This window comes from Chenopodium quinoa, unplaced genomic scaffold, assembly GCF_001683475.1.
Source record: "Chenopodium quinoa cultivar QQ74 unplaced genomic scaffold, ASM168347v1, whole genome shotgun sequence".
Classification (NCBI taxonomy): domain Eukaryota; kingdom Viridiplantae; phylum Streptophyta; class Magnoliopsida; order Caryophyllales; family Amaranthaceae; genus Chenopodium; species Chenopodium quinoa.
In genome coordinates, this window is record NW_018745024.1 from 6,656,707 (window position 1) to 6,683,732 (window position 27,026).

At 33.7% G+C, this 27,026-nt stretch overlaps 1 protein-coding gene and 2 pseudogenes across 1 annotated transcript; 1 reads left to right on the forward strand and 2 right to left on the reverse strand.

The window, feature by feature from the left end:
- The first annotated feature begins 5,048 nt into the window (after window positions 1–5,048).
- LOC110708412 lies at window positions 5,049–8,613 on the forward strand (annotated as a pseudogene).
- A 4-nt stretch (window positions 8,614–8,617) lies between these two features.
- On the reverse strand, window positions 8,618–11,287 carry LOC110708414 (probable aldo-keto reductase 1). The gene is made up of 7 exons (XM_021886543.1): window positions 10,788–11,287; window positions 10,334–10,501; window positions 9,800–10,003; window positions 9,539–9,711; window positions 9,330–9,426; window positions 9,085–9,238; window positions 8,618–8,948 (listed from the first exon to the last, which is right to left on the reverse strand). The coding sequence occupies exons 1-7, from the start codon at window positions 10,848–10,850 to the stop codon at window positions 8,758–8,760; spliced, it is 1,050 nt and encodes a 349-aa protein (XP_021742235.1). The 5' UTR covers window positions 10,851–11,287; the 3' UTR covers window positions 8,618–8,757.
- Window positions 11,288–11,435: 148 nt separating this feature from the next.
- On the reverse strand, window positions 11,436–21,243 carry LOC110708413 (annotated as a pseudogene).
- Between the last annotated feature and the right edge of the window lie 5,783 nt (window positions 21,244–27,026).

The window sequence follows — 27,026 nt, forward strand, 5'->3', positions numbered from 1 at the left end:
AGTGAATATTGTAAATGGTTTGTTGGGTTGATGTGGATGAGAGAGAAATGGTGATAGTGACCCATGAACCATTTTTTTGTGTTCACCAATAATGATGCTCTAAGTTTTTAAAAAGAACTCACTTTAATAGCTAGGTAATGCCCGCATTTTGACTTGACTTGTTGAACGTGCCCCTTATAAAATGTAGGATACCTCACTTTACTCTCACTTTCACATTCACTATCCACATTTCTTACCGCAAAGCACCGCCACCACCAATGACCACCCACGGTAACGAGCAACCACCACGTCATGAAAAAAATACTAGCTTAAATGTTTCACATTACTCTTCACAACTAATTTACTAACCCCAATTAGCCGCAAAAACTATGGATGACTACAAGGGATGAAGGGACCATCGATGCCACTAGTTATATCACCATAGCATACGGAGTTGGTGATGGAAAAGGGAAATTTAAAAAATACAACTCATTTCGTAATAGCTGCAACACTTTGACTTACACATATGTCAATGCACAACTTTGACCATAACTATTTATATAATTACATATTATAAAGAAATATAAAAGGTTAATTTTTCTTTTTTTGAAAAAAAAAATGATTCATAAATAAAGTCATATGAAATCTACAAAGAGATTTAAATCTAATAAATACAAAGTACATGACAATTGAATAAAATAAACACATTTTCTCAAAATGATCGTTGTTGCAAATCGTATATTTTTCATACCCTCTTTCATATTGTTGTGATTTCTAGTCTTTTTCGACAAGGGGGTCTATCAATCTATTGTAGTCATGAAGAAAATTTTCATCTGATTCATTTGATTGTTATTGAAGCTAAGGATTAACCTCTTTTCAATCCAACACAAATCTATTTATTTACAAAAATGTCATTTTGAGATACAAAAACTCTATTTGAGATACTGGGGATCCCTACTATCATTATCCATCTTCGAAATGAAATCCACTAAATAGTCAAAGATTTGGTTTCTTTATATTTCACGTTTTTACCCACAATTTAAGCACTAAAACAATTAAGATAGTGTAATTAAAAAAGAAGCACAAAATGATTAAAAAAAGCACAATTAATAACATAAAAGCATAATGAACTGAAAAAAAACACAATGATTCATATAGGGTTATAGACATTGAATCACAAAATAAGAGAATGATTAGATGCAAACAAACATAAAGATTATTGAAAACCTAAATTTGCTTGAACTAAAATGCAATTAAATTAAACTAGCTAGATGAAGCCTGTGCGATGTACGGTTTGTTTGAATTTTTTATGTATATATACATATATATGTGCTAAAACTTGTTATATATTTTGATAAAATTCCTGATATCAAAAAATATTATTTCATATTTAATTAATTTAAACTGGAAAATCTCATTCGCCAATTTTGCTTACGTGTCATTTAAATTATTTGATTCTAAAAGAAATTAATAATCTTGTATTCAATTGGTTACCACTTAAATTTATTATCCTATATGGCACGCTGAAAAAATTAAATCTTACGTGGCTTTCTAAAAACTCGGGAAAAAACTTTCCTTTATATATATACTAGTTTTGTGCCCCGTGCAATACCCGGATTGTTTATATTATAATTCAACTTGATTGAAAATAGAATTCTAAATTAACTTTTTTTTGCTTCAAAGTCTATCTAGATTTATCTAATGTGGTACGACATTTGGTGAGAAGTTATAAAACTGAGTTAAGCACAAAATCAGGTACTCAATTCTTCCTTTTTTTACCGTTTAGGTACTCAATTATTTTTACTTTGCTTTTGGGTACTGAGTTAAGATTTCCGGCCAAAAAAAATAAATCAGCCAAAGAATTCAGTACCTTGGGATAAAGAATTTAGTACCTTTGGTTAAGAGTATGTGACCCCACCCGATTAAAAAATTCGCGGGTCAACCCATTTTTTTTCCCTTTCTTTTTCTTTATTCCCCTTTTTGCTCCTTTATTCTTTCTCATTTCTGGAAACATTGCTGCGTCACTTTCGAAGAACAACGAGCAACCTTGGGCTCGATTTTGGGGAAAATGACACCAAAAGCCGCCATTTTTTTTGAGGTAAGCTCAATTTCTCATCGTTTATGTTATTAATTTGATATAACTTTTGGATTTTTTTCCCATTTGTTGATGTTTGTTGCGACCTAGGGTTTTCGATATTTTGGGGTTTTTTTTGAACAAATTGATGATGTCGATTGGTTGTGTCTTTTGTGTTAAATTTGTTGCTTTGTTGTTGTTTGTTGTTGGATTAAGGTAGTGTTGTTGAATGTTAATTTCATGCTGTTTACAATGCGCAAGGGTTGGATTAGTTTATATGTTTTTCGCACTAAAACAGGGGAGGTTTTGGTGAAATAGTGTATATATGCTGAATTTGTGTCCTCACAGAATATTCAAAGTTATCCTTCTATGAGGCTGAATTTTCAGAACTAGGTTCATACAAATTACATATAGTTAGGGGGTATGAATTTTGAACCGTTAAACTAAGAATTTTGGGCCTGAAGTGGTAATGATATGAACTTGTTGTAAGTTGTTCCTAATTATGTAGTTTTTATAAGTTTTGGTTGATCATTTGACTTAGTGGCCCATGTCATAGTTTGGAAGTTCCATTGTAGCAGAATGTTGATTTCATGTTGTTTACAATGCGCAAGGGTTGGATTTGAATCAGGGACAAATGGTTTTGGATGAATTTTGTTAAGCAACAATGACTGATTTTGTGGCTGGACAGAAGAAGCAGCAGCAGGGGCAGACTTGAAGTACCAGCAGCAGGGGAAGCAGCAGCAGCTTCTGTTTTTGTGTTTTTTTTTTCTACAAAATATGGGAAAACCTTGAAGAATTTCTGCCTAAATAAACATGGTCAATGAACCTGTTTTGATGAATTTTGTTGCTGGTTAAACTGCTACAAATTCTGTCTTGCTGTTTTTATTTTTTTATTTTTTTTATTGAAATTGAATCAGGGACAAATGGTTTTGGATGAATTTTGTTAAGCAACAATGGTGATTCTGCCAGGTTCATGCCCCTTTAAATAGAGAAACTAACGACTAGTTTCTTAGTCAAATTTAATACTTTTTTTTAAAAAAAATATTAATTTTTTAATTAGGTATAGGACTCACATACTCTTAACCAAAGGTACTAAATTCTTTAACTCAAGGTACTGAATTCTTTGGCTGATTTATTTTTTTTGCCTGGAATTCTTAACTCGGTACCCAAAAGCAAAGTAAAAAAAATTGAGTACCTAAAAGGTGAAATTTTTAAGAATTGAGTACCTAATTGTACTCTTAACTCTATAAAACTAAATAACGTTGTCGCCTAATTATAAGTTTAATATTTGGTATTTTATCAAAGATGAAACTCTAAAATAATAATCTTATTCTAAAGTTCTATCCTAATTTGATTGAAAATGGAATTCTTAACTAATTTTTTTTTTATCTTATAAAGTCTATCTAAATCTATCCAAGGTCGTGGCGCAATACTTGCCGATTTGTATCTTATGAAGTCTATTTAAATCTATACAAGGTGGCGCGACACTTGGCGAAAAGTTAGAATGTCAAGTGTCGCAGTCTCGTGACTTGACTAAAAATTTAACTTTAGATTTTTTTAAAAAAATTAAAAAGATTGCAATTAAATTAATTTTATATTACAATACATGTTACTCCACCATAATTTTTTTATATCTAAAAAAAGATCAACTAGAAACAATTTTTCAAAAAGTTACAACACAAAGATCAACTACTAAACAATGACATTTTGTGACATTTTGTTTCAAAAAAACAAAGACATTTAATTCAGCCACAACTTGGTCAAATTATGGTTACCCAAGTAGATATATTATTGTTCTAGGGATCTTTGTGAGAGAAAGAATTTGGGAGAATGAATGCAGTGCTACTTCTGCTAGTTGCAATTACATTAATTTTTATTTTTCTTAATGTAGATATTTAACACTGAAGAAATAAGTTTTATCATATGCATGCTAAAATTTTAAAATCATTATGTTTTAGGTGGATTGCATGCAACGAAAGATTTACCTCTTACACATTTGAATTGATCAAATTATTGACGTAGGGCCTGTTCACATTTACTGAACTGAGGTGAATTGATTGAAGCTGAAATGAACTGAGTTGGAAATTAGGAGCTGAACTAAATTGATTGGAGTTGAAGTGAACTTATTGGAGTTGAACTGAACTGAACTGAACTGAAATTAAGCTAAAGTGAACAAGCTCATAGAAATAATTTACAAAATAAATTAGGAACTTTTATTGAAAAATAAATTTAAATAAATTAATATATATATAAAAAAAAATCTATCTTGAGATTTACTTATGCAATAATCCGGCTCATAAATTTTTACTTAGAAATTGCCATATAGAAAATGTCCAAAAATATCAAATTAAAGTTCATCTTTCATTTACTATGTAGTAGTAATTTATACAGTAATTCCCATTATACTGTCCATATCACTATATCATCATGTATATTTAATTTTATTTGTTCATTGCTAATTGATCAGTGGTTTTTCCAAGGTAGTAACTGGCTGATTGAATTGTTTTATGTTGTTAAAAAGACTTTTTTTTTGGGAGACAGAAGATTGAAAAATTATATTTTCATATATAAACATTTTATACAAAAATCACCCACCATTATAACTTATACTATGTATGAGTATCTATTTAGGCCAAATAAAACATGAACGATGACAACGACCTGAAATTGGAAAAATTTATATATAAAAAAATGGGTGTGATTAAGGAATTGAATTTTCATATTCAACATTTTATATGGAAAATTAGAAATCATCACCATTACTGTTATTACGTAGTACGTACGAGTATCTATTTGGCATTTTGGCTAAAACATAAATAACGACAGACGACCTATTTTAGACCTAATTTGAACAACCGAGTATAGACTATAGATACTCCGATCCCGCGATCCGTATGTCACCTTCTCAGTTCTCACAGTCACAACACCAAGCTTCTCAATATTTACTTATGAACACACTTTACTTCGTTAGTCTTTACAGTTGAGATTCATAAGAAGTAGGGATAAGTATGTATATGACATACTGATGATACTAGTATGTAGTTACGTACTGTTGACCTGTTGTACATACAAACATCAATAAATAAATAGTTGTTTCACCACTTTACACCACATTCATTAAAACGTTGCTCTAATTTTGCATCAAAATAATTCACACCACCATTATTTTTTAATAATATGAATACACTGACTAAACTACTAAAGTACACAAAACCCATCCATAAAATTAAATGCAACCACAAAGTGTATTAAATTTCCCACTTCATAATTCCACTATTAACACAACCAATTCCTTCCCTCTTTAACTCCCATCCTCCAATCACCCTTTATAAATACCCCACCAAATAATACATCAAAATCATCATATTTCTCACTAAAATTTATTCCTCCTTTGAAAAAAAAAAATGGGAAAAATAATAAACTCAAAAGAAGTAGTGAAGGTGCAATCAGTGTTAACAGTGGTGTCAAGCACACCAGTAAACCCTCCTAGCAGGACCTGCACACTATCACCACTAGACCGGGCAATGGAGCACCACACACTACACGTAATATTTTATTTCAAATCCGGTTCGATCCAATTCAACCGGGTTAGACCCTTTTTGAATGAGGTGCTAACCATGTATCCGAATGTGGTTGGACGGTTAGCTAAGGACGATGACGGTGGTTGGGTAGTGAAGTGTGCTGATGCTGGATTGCGGGTGCACCGTGCAACGGTTGGGGTTAGTGTTGATGATTGGTTTAGATCCGCCTCTGCTGATGATGAGATGAAACTTATTGTTGGTCAGGAGGTTCCTGATGATACTCAGTATTAGGCTCCTTTTTGTATGCAGGTTATTCATTATTCTCTCTTTTTTCGTTTTACTACTACGTAGAATTTATCGTGTTAATACAGGAGAAATATTCTTGTGATGAAAAACAATAAAAGTAAAATAATTAGTGGAGTTACTGGAATATGTAGTTAAAAAAGATATAGCTTGTAGAAGTTGATGGTTTAGAACTTGGAGAATTGTGGTTCGAAGTTGAAAAATATATACTCCCTCCAATTTTAAATACTTGCTCCATTTCTATTTTTGGCACTATTTATTTGTCCTACTTTGACTAATGTTTGTGATTTATACATAAGAAAAAATATAGTCTTGTGGGTACTTGTTGAAATCATTTCGATGAATAGATTATTAATTTTCAATTGTTAGAATTTATACTTATTGACAATTAAAGATATTAGTGATCAAAGATTAGCATCGACATGCGTGTTCAAGAGAAATGGAGCAAATATTTAAAAACGGAGGAAGTATACAATAATTTTTTATAATTTATTACTACTGTACTTTGTTTCAATTCAATAATGTAGTAGACTAGTAGTGCACTTTTTAGATGTGTATAGAAAATAGTACTCGGTAACTAAAATTCACCCTATTATTAATGTTAGAGTATGTTAACTAAAATAATTTACATTGAAATCATGAAATGTATGATTATAGATAGCATCTAATAAGATTTTTTTCGATTTATGCATCAAAAAATATTCCATTATTAATATTATAGATAGCTAGTTTAAATATAAGCACTTCATATCAATCAATATGCATATTAGATGCATATTGCATAAGCATTATCTACAAATTTAGTATAGTAATACTCCGTAATAAACAAATTTTGTTTATCAAATAATATTTTCGTAAATAAATCAACCATTTATTTATAATATTTTATGTTTGACATGCGTGTACAAGTCTTACAACTATGAGTCTATGACAGACTCCTTTCACTTTCATCACAATAAATTGTCACCCTTTTAATAGTAGAATTCCTTCGTCACTAATCTATTTCGTACTTTTTTTTTAAGTTGAGGAGTCAAGTTGTTGCTATATTTAGGAAAGCATGAGTAAGCAGGTTAGTGAAAATGGTGATGATTAATAAGGTATGTGGGCCTAAATAAAAGGGAAAGAGAATATTTTAGGAATTGAAATAGAACAAGGTTTGACATAATTACACATTTACACACAATAACATTAATTAATAATTATATACTTTTTGGAGAATAACATTAATTATATGCAGTAACATGAAATTATAACCAAGAAAAATGATATGGACCTGGTTATTAAAGAAATCGAGTAGTGGAGCCCATGAATTGGAGTTTATTTTTTATGGATGCAATAGTCAATGAAAGGTATGAATACTGGAGAAACCATTAAATACAGTCTAAAATATTATTACTCTGTACTTTATTTAACCTTAAATATAATGTTCAATCTTGACAATATTTACAATTTAAGAGAATATTTAAAATTAGTTTCCTTAATAATCGTGTACAAAAATTAAATGTAACAACGTTGTGGAACGGAGGGAGTACTGTATACTAATAATCACGCTATTTATGCTAGTACACACTACACAGCAATGGTTCTAACATGTTCACAATTTCCATTGTTGGTATTGACTATATTGCATATCATTAAGGTGCATCTAACGAATTTCAAATGTATCTGGGCACGCGCTATGGATGCAGGTAACTGATTTTGAAGGTGGTGGAACAGCCATTTCATTGAGCTGCCCTCATATGCTTGCTGATCCTATCAGTGTGACCCTACTAATCAAGTCATGGACCGAAGCCTGCAACAACAATGTCATTGTCCACCCTCCGTTCCTCAACACTCATGTTATCAATACCCCGCCCACCTTCATCACTCCGAGTACTACAACTACTTCACCCTCTTACTATGCTTCCAAGTCCAAAGCATTGAATCCGAATCCCAAATTAAAAATGGTCTCAGCAACCTTCAGCTTCTCTGATTCAACAATCAAGCAATCTCTTGCCAAATTTGAGTCCACTGTCCCTGATGTGACCCCATTTGACCTGTTAACAGCCCTTTTTTGGACGCGTATTGCAGAACTCAAGGCTCAGACCCGTGATGACCTCCAACAGTCCATTTCAATCTGCATGGACATGAGGAAGAATTTGCGTGCCCCTTTGCCATATGGATACTTTGGCAATGCCTTACACTTCTCTAAGTTGACAGTAAACACTGACAAAATGTGCAGTGGAGATCTAGGCCAGGTGACAGAGCTCGTGCACCAACATGTGACAGGGTTCAAGGATGAGGAGTTTTGGTCAGCTGTGGATTGGCTGAAGTCTAGGAAGGATGATCAGGGCAAGGACCTCCCTCCATTTCAGATGTACGGTCCTGAGCTGACGTGTGTTAACATGGAGAGCATGATTGCTCCCATTAGTATCCGGGTGAAAGAGTCTCAGCCATTGATGTATGGGATGGAATTTGTTAAGGATCAAAAACCTGCACATGTGTCGTATCATATGGAGAATGTGCAAGGTGAAGGGTTGATTATGGTGATGCCTTCCCCTGATGAAGGCTTAGCTAGGAGAGTGACTGTTACACTTCCTGAGGAAGAACTGGAAAAGCTGTTGCAGGATAAGGTCATTCTAAGCCTAGAACCAACTATGCTGCTTAGTGGCAAATGCTAAAATCATATGCTGACTTATTCTTAATTTTTAATCCTTATGTATGTATGTATGAAGTACGAACTACCAAAACATTAACAAAATTCAAGAGGAGATTCAGTCAGTGGATTTCATGTTTTTAGTCATGTTTAAGGAAATATGTTTCGAATTTGTCAAAAAAAAGGATTGCATGAATTGCATGATACATTCAGGTTCAACTTTTCGTCTGACCTTCTAGAAAAAATCAGTTTTGAGGGTGATCCAATGGAGGTGTATTTGCGAACTTCCATGTCTTTGCAATCATGCCTTCATATGTTCTGTCACCAGCAACCTCACAGAGTGGCACAGCATCAGACACTTCTTTGGATTCTTCTTCAGTGAGCTTGACCTTCAAGGATCCAATGTTGGTATCCAAGTTCTTGATTTTGGTTGTTCCTATAAAAATGAAATATACTCAAATGCTTAGAAGATAACCTACATTCATTAGAAACGGACTAAAAACTCCATTAAATTAAGTTATTTCTGAAGTTTGTTAAGAGCTAGAAATAGTGTAGATTTTGTTTATCGTTACCAGGAATGGGAACTACATCATTCCCTTGGCGCATAATCCATGAAAGAGCTAGTTGAGCTGGTGTGCATCCATGTTTCTTGGAGATTTTCTCCAGCCTATCATATATCATCTTGTTTTTGTCCAAACTCTCTGAACGATGTCGAGGGTGATTGGCCTATCCAGAACAAGAGAACATAGTTTAGAATCATTAAAATCTACTGTCTGCCTCATAAATCATACATGGACATGCAACAAATTTATTTTACCAAGAAACTATTTTGAGGCAGAGCCTCCACAATTCCTTTTCCAGCGAAAAATCCTCGGCCAAGAGGGCTGTACACAACAATACCAATCCCAAGTTCTCTGCCAAAAACATTCACATACCCTATTTCAAAATTTAATCACATTATAGCATTGTTGATTCAATTCCCAACTAATAGCTAAAAGAACACAATAAATAACAGAAGAAGATTACCTGCAAAGGGGAACAATCTCTTCCTCGATGTCCCGAGTCCACAGAGACCACTCCATCTGCACAGTAGAGATAGGATGAACAGCATGGGCCCTTCTGATGGTGTCAGGACTTGCCTCTGACAGTCCTATATACCGAATTTTCCCTTCTTCCACTAGCTTCTTAAGCTCTCCCATCTAATAATGATATATAACAATTACAAACTTAAATTTACCATGGAATCTGAACATATTAATCTGGTTTGTACGAGGTTTAAGACCTAACCGTTTCCTCTATGGGTACTGAAGTATCAACACGGTGCTGGTAATATAGATCAATGTAATCTACATTAAGGCGCTGCAAGCTAGCTTCGCAGCATGAACGTACATATTCCCGTGTTCCCTTCACTATCATTTGAGGAGGGCCTAGGCTCACAATGCCAAACTTGCTAGCTATCTGAACTTTTTCCCTAGGAATATATTTCAGTGCCTGAAATGATACATGATGTGTTACAACAAGGGAAAAAAATATTTCAGTTCTCATAAAGAAACTGCAGTGTTCACAACAATGACGAACAAAATTTGTCAACCCCAGTACCCCAAGATACCAAAAACACCCCCATGAACCATGATGAGCAGGATAAAGACATAAAGTTCACCATAGTATTAAACCAAGCAAAGTTCAATCACAGAAGGCACTGATTCAAGCGGTTTTTGCTAGAAAATTGATTGTTGATCACGCAAGTCTGCTGGATTAATATAAATCTTTATTCATCTAGAAGGCACTGATCATAGATGAATATAAATCTTTATTCTTTACCTTTCCAACAATCACTTCATTCGTATATCCCCCATAGAAATCTGCTGTATCAAAGAAAGTGACTCCTTTGTGAAATGCATCATAAATAATAGCAATCCCGGTCTCTTCAGCTGCAGGAATATCAAAGAGGCCAGTTAAGCCCTGGCATCCAAACCCCAACCTTGATACCTGCAAAAACAAGTTAAACTTGCTTAGGCACATCAACATTAGCATCAGTCACCCTCGATCAGGAACACTAAGATGCTAGAATCAGCAACAAAGTTTGAGGTTTTTTGTTGTCTCGTCCAAAAACTTTATTTCTGTTAGTTTCTCTACAAAATCATTCTAAATGAGTTTATAAAAAAATGTGCTATATTCTACTCCAGAAAAAGATCAAGATCCCATGCCTAGAACGATCAACATTCAACACACAGATTATGCAACTTATGCTGATAAAAGTTTTTGGGTGGTTTACCTCAAGTCCTTGGCTTCCAAGTTTGACCCTTGGAACTTCAAGTTCTCGCTCTTCTCTTTCCATCACAACCTTGCACAGTTGCACTTCTTTCTTCCTTTCCTCAACTTGACTAGAGAAGATCAGTTCTACTCCTACCTTACCGCGTTAGCCATTATAAACCAGAAAAAAATTCTGACAATAATATTTTTTTATAGAAAAGCACATATTTGTAGTTGATTCCATGAGTCTAATCGAATATAATTATAGACTAAGCACATTTATAGTCAACTAAAAAACACTTATGAATAAAGAAGAAATAAAAAAATGCGTGCATTATGTGATAGATCTCATAGCATGTGGAGACTCTTGAGATTAGGACAGTTGATTCCTATTAATATATAATTGATCAGGATAAAACTATAGGTCATAGAATATGATACTTCATCTTATAGGCCGGGATTATAATATGATTGGATTTGTCACCCAGAAAGCAATATTTCAGTATTTTATTCAACAATGGTCTATTTTAATCTGCAGCATGGATATTTTACTTTTTTAATTGCAGTTTACTGAAGCAACTAAGCAACACTTCAATCTGTTCCCTCTGTTTTTGCACACAATTTTATTGAAAGTTTCGCAAAGTTGCAAGACATTTCTTTCACAAGTTTATTTAAATTCTCAAGTATTGTCACAGATAATAGCATAAAAGAGCCAGGCTGCTTCAAATGCAGAACATTTCCAAATCCTCACATACATTATTTTAGTAGATCACGGGGAACAATAATTTATATCCAGCGTATTTCATGCTTAGATGCTTACATTATTTCTAGGATGGATTAAGAAAGAAATGTTGTATTGAGACTATCGACTAATAGATGGAGTAAATAACAGCTCAATGCCCTTGTAAAAGTCCCGGTCATAGATGTTTCCAGTGAAGTGGTTGGCGTCCACACTTATTAAGTTGTCCTGCTATCTTCAAGGGTGTATTTGCAAACCTCCATGTCATGGAGCTCATGCCTGCGTATGTCCTGTCACCTGCAATCTCAGTGATAGGTACAGCATCAGAAATTTCTTTCAGGTCTTTTTCAGTAAGCTTCACTTTCATGGCACCAAGATTGGCATCCAAGTTCTTGATTTTGGTTGTCCCTGCAGAAAAAATTAATTTCCACATTTCAGTGCTAATCAGTTACAGACCTTGTTGAGACAACAACAGACTTTCAAGTGCAATTTCAGAGAAGAAACTAGTCAATGTTCATTGAAGAGGCAAATCAATCATTTTCTTTATGTTCGGATAAAGTGAGAACACAATATTTGTAAGAGTCAGGCCTTGTTTCCATTAGCTTATAAGTTTATCGATTAAATGATAGTTTTGATCAGTAAAAATCAGCTTTAATCAATAAAACTAATTTAAAACTAATTTTAATCAGCTACAATTTTGAACGGTAAAATTCCATCAGCAAATCTTGTCGAGAGAGATGCTCCTCCTATGGTGTCCGTGGTGCACGACAAAGGAAATTAATAACGTGCACCTCTGGCTCCAATAGAAAAAAAAAAATAAAAAAAAAAAATAATAAATAAATAAATAAATAAATAAATAGAAGAAGAAGAATAATGGTACATGCCGGTAATTGCATCGACCACTGCCTGGCTATCTGCAGTACCGCCTCATCCAAGAGCAGGGGTGATATCACCTGAAGCTCAGCAAACCTCAATTACGTTTCATGGAGCGTTAGCTCCAGGTCTTTTTCCAGGCAATGGAACAGTGTCTTCATCTCACAAGATCTAAGTTTTTAATGATCACATTTCACAAACAAGGGATGATAACATTTTCATCACACCAATCCGGTAGGTGAATAATTTTCACATAGCATCTAAAGATCAAAGTGAATAAAGTCACTCACCAGGTATAGGTACAACATCATCCCAATGATGCAGAATCCATGACAACGCCAGCTGAACTGGAGTGCAACCGTGTTTCATTGACAGATTCTCTAGCCGAGAATATATTATCTTGTTTTTGTCCAAATTTTCCCCTTGAAACCGAGGATGTGAACTCTAAAAAAAGGAAACAATTACCACTTTAGTCCTTCAACAACCCTTGTTCAGGGCCAGGAGGAGAGGAAAGATGGAAGGGAAAGGAAGTGTGAAAATCCAAATTGGTCATGAGCTTTTGACATACCAGAAGACTGTTCTCTGGTAATGTCTCTACAACAGCTTTGCCCCCAAAAAATCCACGGCCGAGAGGGCTGTAAGGAACAATACCAATGCCCAGCTCTCTATTAAAAGAAAATAGCAGGTAATTCTCATTAGTTATATACTTTGTACACAGTATCACATACATACAAGAAATCTTGACACCCTTCAAGCAATTATATGTTATATGTATGTATACATGTATCAATTCCCAAACAACCCAAGAAAATAGAAACAGAAGCTGCAAATTTCAGCAGGTAATAACATGTAATTAAATTAGAGCTAATAGAGATAGCTGAAGAAAGAGTAACAACGCTGAAAGATTGTAAATTCATTAAGTACTAACAAACAAAGTTTAGTACTCTGAAATCTGTGGATTGTTATTAGCAATAGATCTGAATCACTTACCTACAGATAGGAACTATCTCTTCTTCGATGTCACGTGTCCAAAGAGACCATTCCATTTGAACAGCAGTTACTGGATGAATTGCATGTGCTCTTCTTATTGTGTCTGCACTGGCCTCTGATAACCCAATGTATCTAATTTTTCCTTCTTCAACTAATTTCTTGAGTTCGCCCATCTAGAAGCACATTCAATTAACATGAATGGCAGTTATTCTGAAAATTATTCCACAAGGTCCACAATACTTTTAGAAAAACGCTTCAGATATAAATCAGATTGACAACTTCTTCTTACAACTTACAGAGCCAATATAAACAAAGGTAAACTGGATAGATTGCTTACTGTTTCCTCTATTGGTACCGAAGTGTCAATACGGTGTTGGTAATACAGATCAATATAGTCTACACCAAGACGATTCAAGCTAGCTTCACAGCATGAACGTACATATTCTGGAGTACCCTTCACTTCCATAACTCCAGGTCCAAGTCGTCCAATGCTTACAATGCCAAACTTCGTGGCTAGCTGAACCTTTTCTCTTGGCAACTGTTTGAGCGCCTGCACAGTGTACACATTTAGGTGCATTTCATACAAGTCAGTAGTCGAGTTAGAACTGCAAGAACACAAAGGCAAACAAGCAACTCAAAACCTTGGATCATGACTCCCTCAATCCTTAAATGATACGCTATAGTTTACTGGGGTCACTTTTTCATTGTTTTCAGGAATTTTGAATCTAGCTTCATCAGAGCAAAGTAGTCTTTCTTTGAAATTCTTTGTTAAGGGTGCCATGTAAATGTTTTATTATAATAAATTAGATTTAGTTAGCGGCCAAGTAATTGGGATGGCCTATACTTCGTATAAAATATGTGGCACTATGATCTTAAGGATTGAGAAGTGAAAGCACGACAACCACTAATTGCACTAATTAACTGCTGTCTTAACTTGGAAATTATTCCATTCTGCAGCTCTAGAAATACACTTTTCCTGTGACATAACTAAAGATGAATGTACTTTACGATGGTGCTAGTTCACATGGAAGAAGGATGGAATGATCGTTACACTACATTTTTGTCAGCTACTAATGCAATACATTCCTATCAGAGATATATGAGAAAGAGTGCAGCATGAGAAAATTGACAAGCACGAATTTATGCAGAGCATTGCATACCTTACCAACAAGGACTTCATTTGTAGAAGCTCCATATACATCTGCTGTATCAAAGAATGTTATTCCTTTATTAAATGCATCCTTAATTATAGAAATTCCATCGGTTTCAGAAACAGGAGCATTGTAGACTCCAGATAAAGCCCATGCATCCAAACCCCAACTTTGAGACCTACAAAAAACAAAGTAAAAAATTTAAATTGAATAAACAGGTATATTGAAGAAATCCGAGCTATTTGCTCAAGTTTCTGGTTAATTTAAGATTTGATTGAGTATTTTCTTTCACTTTCAAGCATATGCTTTGGAGAATATTTTTCTCTATATTTCTGTGAAAGCGGCGCTCAATCCTCTTGGGGATTAGCAAACCTAGTATTGTACAATATATACACAGAGGCTGACCACTAGAAAGCTAACACCTAGGCAAGTAAAATACAAAAGAAATAGCTGATGACAGACTGTACACTCTGTACATACAGCAAAGAAAAGAAAGAAAACAGAGGAAGAGAATACATATTGTACATGAACAACAATTAGGAGAATAAGTATATGATTAGGCATGTAATTTCTTCATCCCCTCCTCAAGTTGGACTTGGTTATGAGAAACAAGTCCCAACTTGGCAGATAAGAACTTGTGTTGTTGTTCAGAGAGAGACTTTGTCATTATATCTGCGAGTTGCAAAGAAGATCGAACAAAGACAGTACAGAGGAACCCTCCTTCTAGTCTTTCACGCACATAGTGACAATCTTTAGAGAGGTGTTTAGTACGCTCATGAAAAACAGGGTTGTCAGCTATGTGCATTGCAGATTTGTTGTCACAATACAAGGGAATCGGTTTTGGGATACTCATACCAAGGTCTTCAAAAATTCCATCCACCCATTCCATTTCACTCGTGGTTTGTGACATGCTTCTGTATTCTGATTCACAAGAAGACTTGGATACAGTTTTTTGTTTCTTAGTCTTCCATGAAACAAGGCTTCCTCCCAGAAAAACACAATATCCTGTAAAGATCTTCCAGAGAAAACACAGGATCCATTATCTGCATCGCTATAAGCAACAATTCTCATTTCTGAATTGTTGGGATAGAATAACCCCAGATCCGGAGTACCTTTCAGATATTTCACAACATGTAATGCTGCTTGCCAATGCGGTTCTCGAGGGCAGCTCATAAATTGGCTCAGCTGCTACACAGAGAAAGAAATACGGGTCTGCTCAAATTGAGATAGAGAAGCTTTCCTATCAGGCTTCTATATCTCTCAGGATCAGCTAGAATTTCTCCTTCCTGAGTAGATAACTTCACATGCTTTGGAAAAGGAGCTGTCACAGGCTTGCAGTCACTCAACCCTGTAAATTCCAACACATCCAGCACAAATTTTCTCTGATTTAGGAGAGTTCCTTTAGAGAAATTAGAAACTTCTAAACCCAAGAAGTATCTCATTTCACCCAAGTCCTTTATGGTGAAGTGAGCATCCAATTCTCCCTTTAAAACTTCAATATACTCCTCATCATCTCCTGTGATGAGAAGATCATCCACATATACTAACACAATTGTTTGTTTCCCTGATTTTATCCTCGAAAACATACTGTAATCTCTAGTGCATTGGCAGAATGCTCTTTCTTTCAGAAACCTTGTGGCTTGTTTTAGCCCATACAAACTTTTCTTTAATTTGCATACCTTTCCATTAGGAGCATTTTTATATCCTTGAGGGGGCTTCAAGTAAATTTCTTCATCAATAAACCCATGTAGGAAGGCATTATTGATGTCAAGTTGGTGTAATTTCCAATTTGAAAGGGTGGCAAGAGCAATCAGAATTCTCACAGTTGTAACTGGGGAGAATGTATGTTTGTAATCTTTACCCTTCAGCTGTTTATCTCCCCGAGCCACTAACCTTGCCTTCAACCTCACTATCTTACCATTCCTGTCAAATTTCACCTTATAAACCCACTTTGAATCCAGAGCCCTTTTATCAGATGGCAAGTCTGCAAATTCCCAAGTGTTATTACACTCTAGAGCTGCCAACTCTTCCTCCATTGCTATTCTCCATTCTTTTCTCTCTGAGGCCTGTGCATAACTGCTTGGCTCAATGACTTGCATTACATTATTGAGGGATGTTATGTATCCAGCATCATAAAATTCCTTTTCAGAAAGCTTGTGAGCACTGAAAGATGGAGATTGGTCATCATGACCAACTGTGTTGCTTGGAGGAATATCTACTTCAAAATTTCTGAATTTGCTTGGCATTCTTCTGTCTCTGCAAGATTTTCTAGGAACAGGAGTAATTTCCTCATCTTCTTGAACACCCTCTTCCTGTTCACCTTCATCTGTTGTTCCTTCCATTGTTGCTGGAATTTCAGCAGTGTTTTCTTCTGTATTTTCTATTTTTCTATTTCTCCTGCTTCATTGTCTTCAAGTTCTACTTGAATCTCTTGCTCAACCAAAGGTATGCTGTTATACATCCTTTTATCCTGTTTTTCTTCCCTTTTAAGACTGAGAAAAGGGAAAATTTCTTCCTTAAACTTTACATGTATACTTGTAAAGCTCTTTCTTTTTTCAAGATCATAAAGCTTGTATCCTTTCTGCCAGGGGATATCCTATGAGAATGCATCTGATTCCCCTCTCAGCAAATTATCAGTGTTTTTCTTTGCTTCACTTGCATAACACAGACACCCTATGGTTCTCAAGTGTCCATATTTAGGTGGTTTTTTCATCAACCTTTCAAAAGGAGTTTTCCATCCAATTACTGCACTTGGCAGTAAGTTAATCAAATGAGTTGCAGCAAGAATACACTCCCCCCAAAATCTCTTAGGGAGTCCAGCATGGATTGTAAGTGCTCTTGCTATTTCAACTAGAAATCTGTGCTTTCTTTCCACTCTCCCATTCTGTTCAGGGACTCCAGCTATACTTGTTTGGTGAGCTATCCCTTTCTTTGCAAACATATTGCCACTGCACTATTTCAGTGCCATTGTCTGATCTCACAGTCTTCACTCTTGAACCAAAATGGTTCTCAGTATAGGCAAGGAAATTTTCTATTACATCCTTCACCATTTCTTTACTTTTCAACAAATGAACCCAAGTAGCTCTGCTGAAATCATCTACTATGGTTAAGAAGTAGGTGCAACCATCTATATTTGGGGTTCTATAAGGCCCCCATAGATCAATGTGCAACAAGTCAAAGATTTTTGAAGCTATGCTGATACTAGTAGGTAATGGAAGTCTATGATGCTTTGACACAGAACAAGTATCACAATTAAAACTCTTAACAGATTTGCAATTACAAAATTCTAAGTGTTTCATCTTAGACAAAGATCCATGTACAAGTCTAGCATGCATAACATCTAGATAAACTACATTATTACAACTTAAAGCATTAGAATTATTTACCAAGCTTGCTGTTAAGACAGTCTTGCTGGTGCCACTTTCTTCTTTCTGCTCTTTCTTCAAACAAAACTTGTAGAGGTCATTTGCTATTCTTCCAAAAGCCAAATTTTCCCCACTAGTAAGGTCCTGAAACACACACCCAGTCTTATCAAATATGATTTTGATGTTGCCTGATTTTATCATCTTACACAAAGATAACAAATTGTTTTTGAATTCTGGAAGATACAACACATCATACAGAATCACTGTCCCAATTTCAACAACCTTTTTTATTGTTCCATGTGGTAGAACAACTTTAACAGGCCTTGTTAGGTTTCCCAAACCACTGAACAAACTCTTATTGACAGCCATGTGGTCTGAAGCCCCAGAGTCAATGATCCAGGTGTTGGAGTCAAAATTTTCATGAAAGCTAGCAACATTTGAAAAAGAGATTATACCTGCAAAATTGCTCATTGCACTCCCTTTTCCTTGACTGCTTCCAGTCCCTTGCTTCTCCTGAAAAGCTCTCATAACCTCCTTCACCACAGCTGAAATCATTTGAGGGTCTGGAATAGCTCTAGAGCTATTTCCTGCCTCATATTCTTCCTCATCTAAGGGAGAATCCATTTCATCTTCAAGCTTTCCCACATTTGCTGCTGTTTTCTTGTTTCCTTTATACTAGTCTGGATATCCATATATCTTAAAACAACCAGATCTGTCATGCCCTTTCTTCTTGCAATGATCACAAACAACATCTGATTTTGCCTTCTTTCCTTCCCTCCTTTGGTATCCACTTTCATTCCTTTTTCCAGTTGCAAATCCCTTGACTTCCTTCTGGACCTGAAAAGCAAAGCAGATGATTCTGCTAATTCCTACATCTCTCCACTTACTCTCTTCTGCTTCTCAGTCTGCTGGACCATATGGAAAGCCTTGTTCACACTAGGTAAAGGATCCATCCCAAGAATATTCTCTCTAATGTTCTGGTATCCCCTATTCAGTCCCATTAAGAACTGAATCACCGTGTTGGTTTCAATCATTCCCAGCATTTTCTTGTACATACTGCATGTACACTTTGCAACTATTCCACAGGTACACTCTGGTATAGCTTCTATGTTATATATCTCATCCCAAAATTTCTTCAGTTTACAATAATACTCTCCCACACTCATCTCTCCTTGTTCAAGCTTTCCCAAGTCTTTCTTGAGTTGATACAAGAGAGGTATGTTGCTCTCAGAGTACCTTTCAACAAGTTCATCCCACAGCTGCTTAGAAGTCTGCACCAGGCTTAATCCTCCAGCAACTTGATCTGTCATGGATCTAAAGATCCAACATCTCACCATGTAATCGTTCCTCTCCCATCTACTGTAGTCCTTGTGACCAACTGCAGGCTTGAGAATTTTTCCCTCAATGAAGCCCTTTTTGTTCTTAGCTCCTAGAGCAAGTTTCACATTTCTGCTCCATATCATGAAATTGCTTCCATCAAACAACATAGGTGTTAAAGAAGCAGCATGATTATCAGAGTGAGATAAGAACAAAGGGTCCTGATAATTCATTTGAGCATCAGAAACTTCATTTTCTGGCATTTTGAATAGAAAGGAGAAATAAAGAACTCACAAAAACAGGCTAAAGATGAAAACTTTAAGATTTGATACCATGAAGAAATCCGAGCTATTTGCTCAAGTTTCTGGTTAATTTAAGATTTGATTGAGTATTTTCTTTCACTTTCAAGCATATGCTTTGGAGAATATTTTTCTCTATATTTCTGTGAAAGCGGCGCTCAATCCTCTTGGGGATTAGCAAACCTAGTATTGTACAATACTATGTTACTTGGACTCGGAAGAAGTGTCAAATTAGACACGGGTGTCCAAGCATCGGACTCGCTCATTTTCTTGAAAAAAAATTGTGATTTTAGTTAAAAATGAAGTGTCCAAGTATCGGTGTCGGTATCCGACAAGTGTCGTGTCGACACGGACACGTGAGGTAAATGAAAGAGTCCGAGTAACATAGGTACAATATATACACAGAGGCTGACCACTAGAAAGCTAACACCTAGGCAAGTAAAATACAAAAGAAATAGCTGATGACAGACTGTACACTCTGTACATACAGCAAAGAAAAGAAAGAAAACAGAGGAAGAGAATACATATTGTACATGAACAACAATTAGGAGAATAAGTATATGATTAGGCATGTAATTTCTTCATATATTAAGCAAAAGGTAAATATAATTTATTACTCCCTTATCAACCAAAGACGAATATCTACTCAGTATGTACACTAGAAGCATGAGCTTATTGAATTTACATATACGCAGGTATATTAGCAGGGTTCTGACGTTTCATCTTTGAGCAAACAAAGACTTCAGGTCTAATCCACTAGTTTACAGAAGCTCAAATGAGTCATAGTAGTTATAATAATTGATACGATTCCCTAGTACAGAAGTTCAAATCAGTCTTTACATAAGAGGACTGAGGACAAGTAATAACCTATTAACAAAAATAGTCCTAGATGATCTCTTTGTAGTTGAAATTTGAAATTGACAGTATAAGTTGTTTTTTTTTTTTTTCTCATCACATTGCAACTTTGCCATGATATCCTTTGTGTACATGTGCAATAGACCAAATGCTTTGGAGTTTAGGCAAAAATAGTACTTCGTATGTCGTTGGCTCCTACCGATTAATACTTCGAAGAATTATGTTCTTGGCATATTGATAAACAAACAGTCCTTTGATAAGCAACAATTACGTACTCCTTTCTTCCCTTATGATTGTTTAATTCAATGATTAATACTTCATTTTATTAAGAATTGTACTCGATATTATTATATAAATAAATAAAACAACGTAGTTCAGATTTGCACTTCAATAACGGCTCTTGGACACTATAATTTCTTTAAGCAATTCATTTGATCACTCACTTTATGACTAATGATGACCCTTCCATTACATTTATAAACATTTTAGCCCCAAATCGTTTAGGGGTCGTTCAACTAAACAAATTAGAATGAAAACCCATAAAAGAGACATCAAAAGAAATGACCAAAACCCAATCATCCATAAAAAGAGTAATTCAAATACAAATAAATTGTAACAAGGAATCATGATCATGTAAATCATATAATTAAATATTATTAAATTCAAAAAAGCAATTAGTAGAAATTGAAAAGAGAGAAAATGGGTTTTCATTACCTCCAACCCTTGGGTACCCAGTTTCACTCTTTGCACTTCTACTTCCTGCTTTGCTGCCATTTTCCCTCTTTCTCTCTACTCTTTCTCTGAGAAATTGATGAATCTTGAATATTCTCCTGGACATTGATCAGTTGAGGGATATTTCATATTCACTGTCAATACAAAATAGTGAAAATACCCATTTTGCCCCAACGTACACAATTCTCCATCCGTATTTAAGTACTGTATTTGCTCCATTTTCCATGCAAAGAATTTTACGAGAAATTGGAGAAAAAATTGTAAAAAACAAAAGTAGTTGAGAGAATTGGGAAAGTGAATATAAAATTAATAAAATATTCGTATGATTTATATTGGGTCCACTAGATGAGAAAAATGAATTAAATATTGCAAAAGATTTCTAAATAAGGAAATAGAGCTAGTATTTAAAAACGGACAGAGGTATAATTTAAGAGTTGTTTTTGTAACTTTTCAACAAATTCCTCCAAAACTTCAATCTTGCAATATTGTCCACTCCTCTTTTTCCTTTTTTATTTTTGTCAACAACCCCCCAATAACTTCCTTTCCCCAAAAATAAAAAAGTAAAATAAATAAATAAATTTCTATAACTTTCACTTTACTATTTTTTCCTTTCTAACTATATACATCTCGTACATCAGTATAGTGAATGGGAACAAGTTGGTCAAATATTAAGGATTCTCTAGACATGAAATCAAATCTCGTACTCCCTCCGTCTCTTATTTACATTCCTGTTTTTCATTTTGGGTGTTTTACAATTACATTCTTACTTTTCCTTTAGTAAATAAGTTTTTGCCAAATATCCCCAATTATCCCTATATAGTTGTGATGTAGCATTAGCAATTAATGGCACAGAAACCAAAATTTTGGCTCTCTCCCTTTTAAACACTTTGAATCCATGTGCAGCATTGCACTATATTGAATGATTGAAATATGATTCATCTTTTTATTTTTCAACAAAAAAATGTAATTGGTCCTTTTTTTTTTTAAAGAGGATTGATGACATGTGTTTCATTTAATATCGTTTTATCATTGTTTAATTCAAAGACAACAATAAATGTTTTCCAATCATGGGTTGTAAGGTTACAATTCCTTAATTCCCGTATAATTTTAGAAATAGGAATGTAAATAAAGGAGTAATGTTTTTTGTGAATTTCGTTACACCCAATAAAAATATACTTCCTCCGTTCTTTAATACTTGACCCGCTTTGACTTTTACACTGTTCATCACCCTTACTTTGACCGTCTTTTGTGAATAATATGTAAGGAAAAATATATTCATGTGTGATCATTTTAGATTCGTCTCAATAATTACTATCATAATATATAACTTTTATAATTTTTACTTATGGAGAATTTAAGTTATTGATTGTTAAAGCTTTGCATTGGCAAGCGTGATAAAAGAAATAGGTCAAGTAAAAAAGAACAGAGGAAGTATATTTTAGCAACTGTTATTGTTTTATTTACAAAACTATGCAGCACGGTAATACTAAGTTATTTTTTTACTTAATTCAAAATCTATCATAACTAAAATTTTAATGAAAGCATTTTTCAAAAAATAAAAATAAATAAATAAATAAATGAATAAAAAATTAATGAAAGCAATTGACACATAAGTATATGTTGCATTTTTGAATTCATACTAACATCAATTTTATAATAAATTATTATGTATAAAAAGTTTATTTTTTAAATTATATTTATGGATTTTTTTTTTCTGATTCTAGATTTTTATTAATATAAAAAAAGTAAATTTATTGTTATTAATAGGGTTTCTTTTGAGTGATTTCCATGGATATGGTTCAAAGAATTCAAAATTCCTCGATTACTCTAGTTTTTATCAAAATTTCCTACATACCGTTGTGGTACCCATTTTTTGACTAATTAAAATTAGAAGTCAAAATCCCAAGTAAGTCGATAATTTGACTAAAAAAAAATATAAATTAGAGTCGCCACTCTATTTTTGCCCGAATAGAGACGGTCTTTTTGTTTATGATCGTTTTCAAATAGAAAACGACATTGACTCCATTAGATGAGGCACTATATAAGTATGGTCTTAGGAAAATCAAAAATCTAGGTACGGGGTATAAGTTAGGAAGATCGAACGTTTGAAACTCGTCTCTTCCTCTGTTCTAAAGAATAGGCTCTTACTAATACGTTGTTAATTGGTTATGATTATTCACATACTTTTCCTTAATTTAATGCATAAAAACATGAAAATTTCCACATTGTCAATCACACTCAAATGTAAAATAAAAGTGAATTAAACCTTACGTTATATGGTGGGTTTGAGCATTAAAGTTGCACTACGTACCGTTCATTGTGGGATTTGAATCCACTCCCGGATCAAAACCCTACGTAGTTCTTACGAACTTCCATTTATACATGGTCGAAATTTCATACGAGGTTTCAAGAAAGTTTATATTATTTTTTTAGGAGAGGTGGTCGATCCATATAGGGTCATTTGAATGAGGTTGAGCAATCTTGCTTTCAAGGTGGAGGTCAATTTATCAAGGTTGAGGAAGACACTAGAATCAGCGACACCATAGGAGTTTCTTTGAGGAGAATGATTTTGTTTGTAAAATGCGTTTCAATTAACGACTTTATTTAGGGTTAACCAACTTCCAAAAAGAGATTGTGTGGGCTTATTTGAGTGTGCTAAAAAAGGAATTTTATTTGGTATGAATTTGAGAAGAATATGAAGGAAATGTGTTTAGATTGTATGAAATTGACTTACGCAGAATGGACATTCTATATGGCTTAAATCTAAATGATAGGTAGTATATGTGAAAACCTTAATCATGTTAGATTAAGTAAGCGATCTATCAGAGATAATAAAACTTTAAAAGCATAATTCTCTGCGGCAAATAGATCATCTTATAACCTATCATGATTGAATATTCAACTTTACCCTCTTATTTAAATATAAGCCATAAACCATAACTCGAAAGATTTATTTTATTAATGAAATGATACAAGCATGCAAGGCCATATTTTGCTTAATTAAAAGTTAGTTGTCTCTTTATTAAGAAATGCATAAGGAAATTTTGCTCTTCCGAACGATGATGGAATTAAAACTTAAACAAGATTTATTTAAAAATTATAAGACATTCTATTCCAAACTAAATGAATTATTTATAATGCTCCTTTCATATAGCCATAGAATGAAGAAGACTTTTTTTTTTCTTTAAATAAAAAAAAGTGTTAGTCTTAAAGTGATACAAATGTGTCTCTTTTTTGGATTAATATTAAGTTGAGGCATGAGTAATTTATAACTTCCTCAAATGACTAAAAAAAAACCAGAGGTATACATGATAGGGTGACACAAATTATATAATAATGTTCATTCCATTTTTCCTTAAAAAGCTTAAGGGTTTAAAGTGTCTCTAATATTTCGGCCACCATAACTCATGTTCTAACAGTCGGATTTGAGCATATGATAGGTCTTTGGAAATTTCTATAAGTCTTATATAACATATCAAAAATTAGGATTCATCTAGCTGTTGAAATGAAAGATAATGAATTTTCTTTAAAAAAAAAACACTCCGGTTTGGGACGTTCATGGGGAATTGGGTGATAATGGTAAAAGTACTTCGAAATTGGCATGATCCTTTTAATGGTATGTTAAGGACAAGCATATAAATTCTTTGTAGAAAATTCCCCCTTTTTAGAAGTCATTTGATATGCCAAATAAAAAGAGTATGCTTGGTTGGGGAAAACAGCCTCAAATCAGTTTATCATTTTGATACCTTGTTTTGTAAAAATCATAAAAAATAGAGTATTTATCCTATGGGAACGTGTGACCCTCACTTACAAAGCTTAAGGAATCTTCTTTCTAGATATTCAATTCAAATTTTATTATTAAAAAAGGATATTGGTCGAAAATTGGCAAATAGACAGACCTGTAGTAAGAAATTTGTGGTGTTACTATGTCTTCATGTCTGATTTTTTGTGAGTTGGTTAAAATTTATTTTTATAAAATTCCAAGTCTCATACACTCCAAAATACATAAGCGTACTGTAAAAAATTTATTTTTTAATTTTATGATGAAAAACGATATTTTACATAATAAAAATAAGTAGTCGAAAATGCTATCTTGCTAGAATTGCATCATTCATTCTTTGGAGCTTCCTTACGTATTTTGTACAATTATCATTGCTTCCATTTCATACTCTACATAAGGATGATACATACAAGAAAAAAATCAAACAAACCATGTATACTCACTCTCAAACTCGCTCGCGGTCGGTCAAATTCTACTTGGTTTCCAAATTAGGAAACCGACACGTATAGTGCCCTAGGAGGTTATGGAACACACAAAAGTAGAAAATTTAGTAAATGTATGTAAAAAATAATATGAAATTACAAATAAAAAGAAAGAAGATATTACCTTTGGCTTTGAGTAGCTATCTTGAGGAATTAGTCAAGGTAGTGTCAAAATGATCGATTTAATTTTTTTAGGCCAAGTCCTTCTACAATTTTTTTTATATTCTTTTTTTTTTACTGAAAATAAAAATTTTGATTACCTTTTTTTTTTTTATCTAATTATAGTGCTTAAATAATTTAGACTTCTTTTATGAGTTTTTTTTTTAGCTCCTTTCTTAACTATTCTCTTCGATCTCTTTTTTTCTGCTCCTTTCGTGAAGAGTGGGGTGGTATATATATGGGAGCAAATGGGAGCTAAAATACAAAAAACAGAGAATATACTGTTATACGAAATAAATACGTACGAATACAAGAGTTAGGTAGAAATTATAACCAAAAATCGTCTTAATGAGGTAGAGGACAAATAGAATAGTCTACTACTTTATGTAAAACTTAATTACTATTGACTGAACAAAATACAATATTATTAATGACTAAAAATAATTAAAAGTACTAATATAATTTAAATACAATGGTTAATTAGTACTACTTTCTTTTGAAGAGTGTACTTACTCTTCGTATATTAAACTCACCATAGCAACATACGACTATTACACCACCTACTTATCAGAAAATAACAAGAAAAAAAAGTTGTTTGCCATTGATTGTGGATAGTCATATCACCTTACCGTTTGGGAAGAAACACAGCTCAGTGATACAACGTATTGTCATATCACACCATTTTCTAATTCTCGTTGCTAAATTACAACCATGGCTTACCATTTTCTTTTTCTGTAGAGATTTGACATGTCAAATGAGTGGTAATGGCAGAGGTATCTTTGCTTGGAGCCACTCTTTTACTGTCAAATATTGTCGTCATTGCAATAACCCAGAAGAGAAATAGCATGCATACTTACACTTGTTATTTCTGAGTGTGTGAAACAGAGAAAAGATGACTCATGAAGGTAAGTGGTAATGGTGTTTTGGTGGGAAGTTGAATAGGAAGGAAGAAGATGAAATATAAGGTAGTAGCATTACGTTATTAACAAAGTGAAATCTAACAAAAATGCATTTTATGAGTGAAAAATAAAAAATTAAAGTACACAATAAAAAAAAATGATAAGTTGGGGAGGGGGGAAAACCGTGACTTTGTTAGCATTGGTAATAGCTTAGTGTAATGTATGCATGCTTTGCATTCTTTTACATAATCAAAATATGCTAATTTGTCCTTTATGATTTGTATTTTTCCTTTTTTAAAAAAAAAAAGAAAATAATAAAATTATAAAGGAACAAAAGCCATGAATATGTTAATGGGTTAGGCATATCGTCAAACAAAATCCAACAACAATGTAACAATTATTTACATAACATATGATGAACCCACTTATAATATAAAAATAGTAGAATAGTTATAGTAACAATAGGATAAAAAGAATCAGTAGTACTAAAAATTTATTAGGGGTTATAAAGTGATACTTTAGAAATGGTCACGGTTTTAAAAATGTACAGATTAAAGGGTCAAAATTTGATACTATTGACCAAGATATGTCAAACGACATGATTATTACGTATGTCACT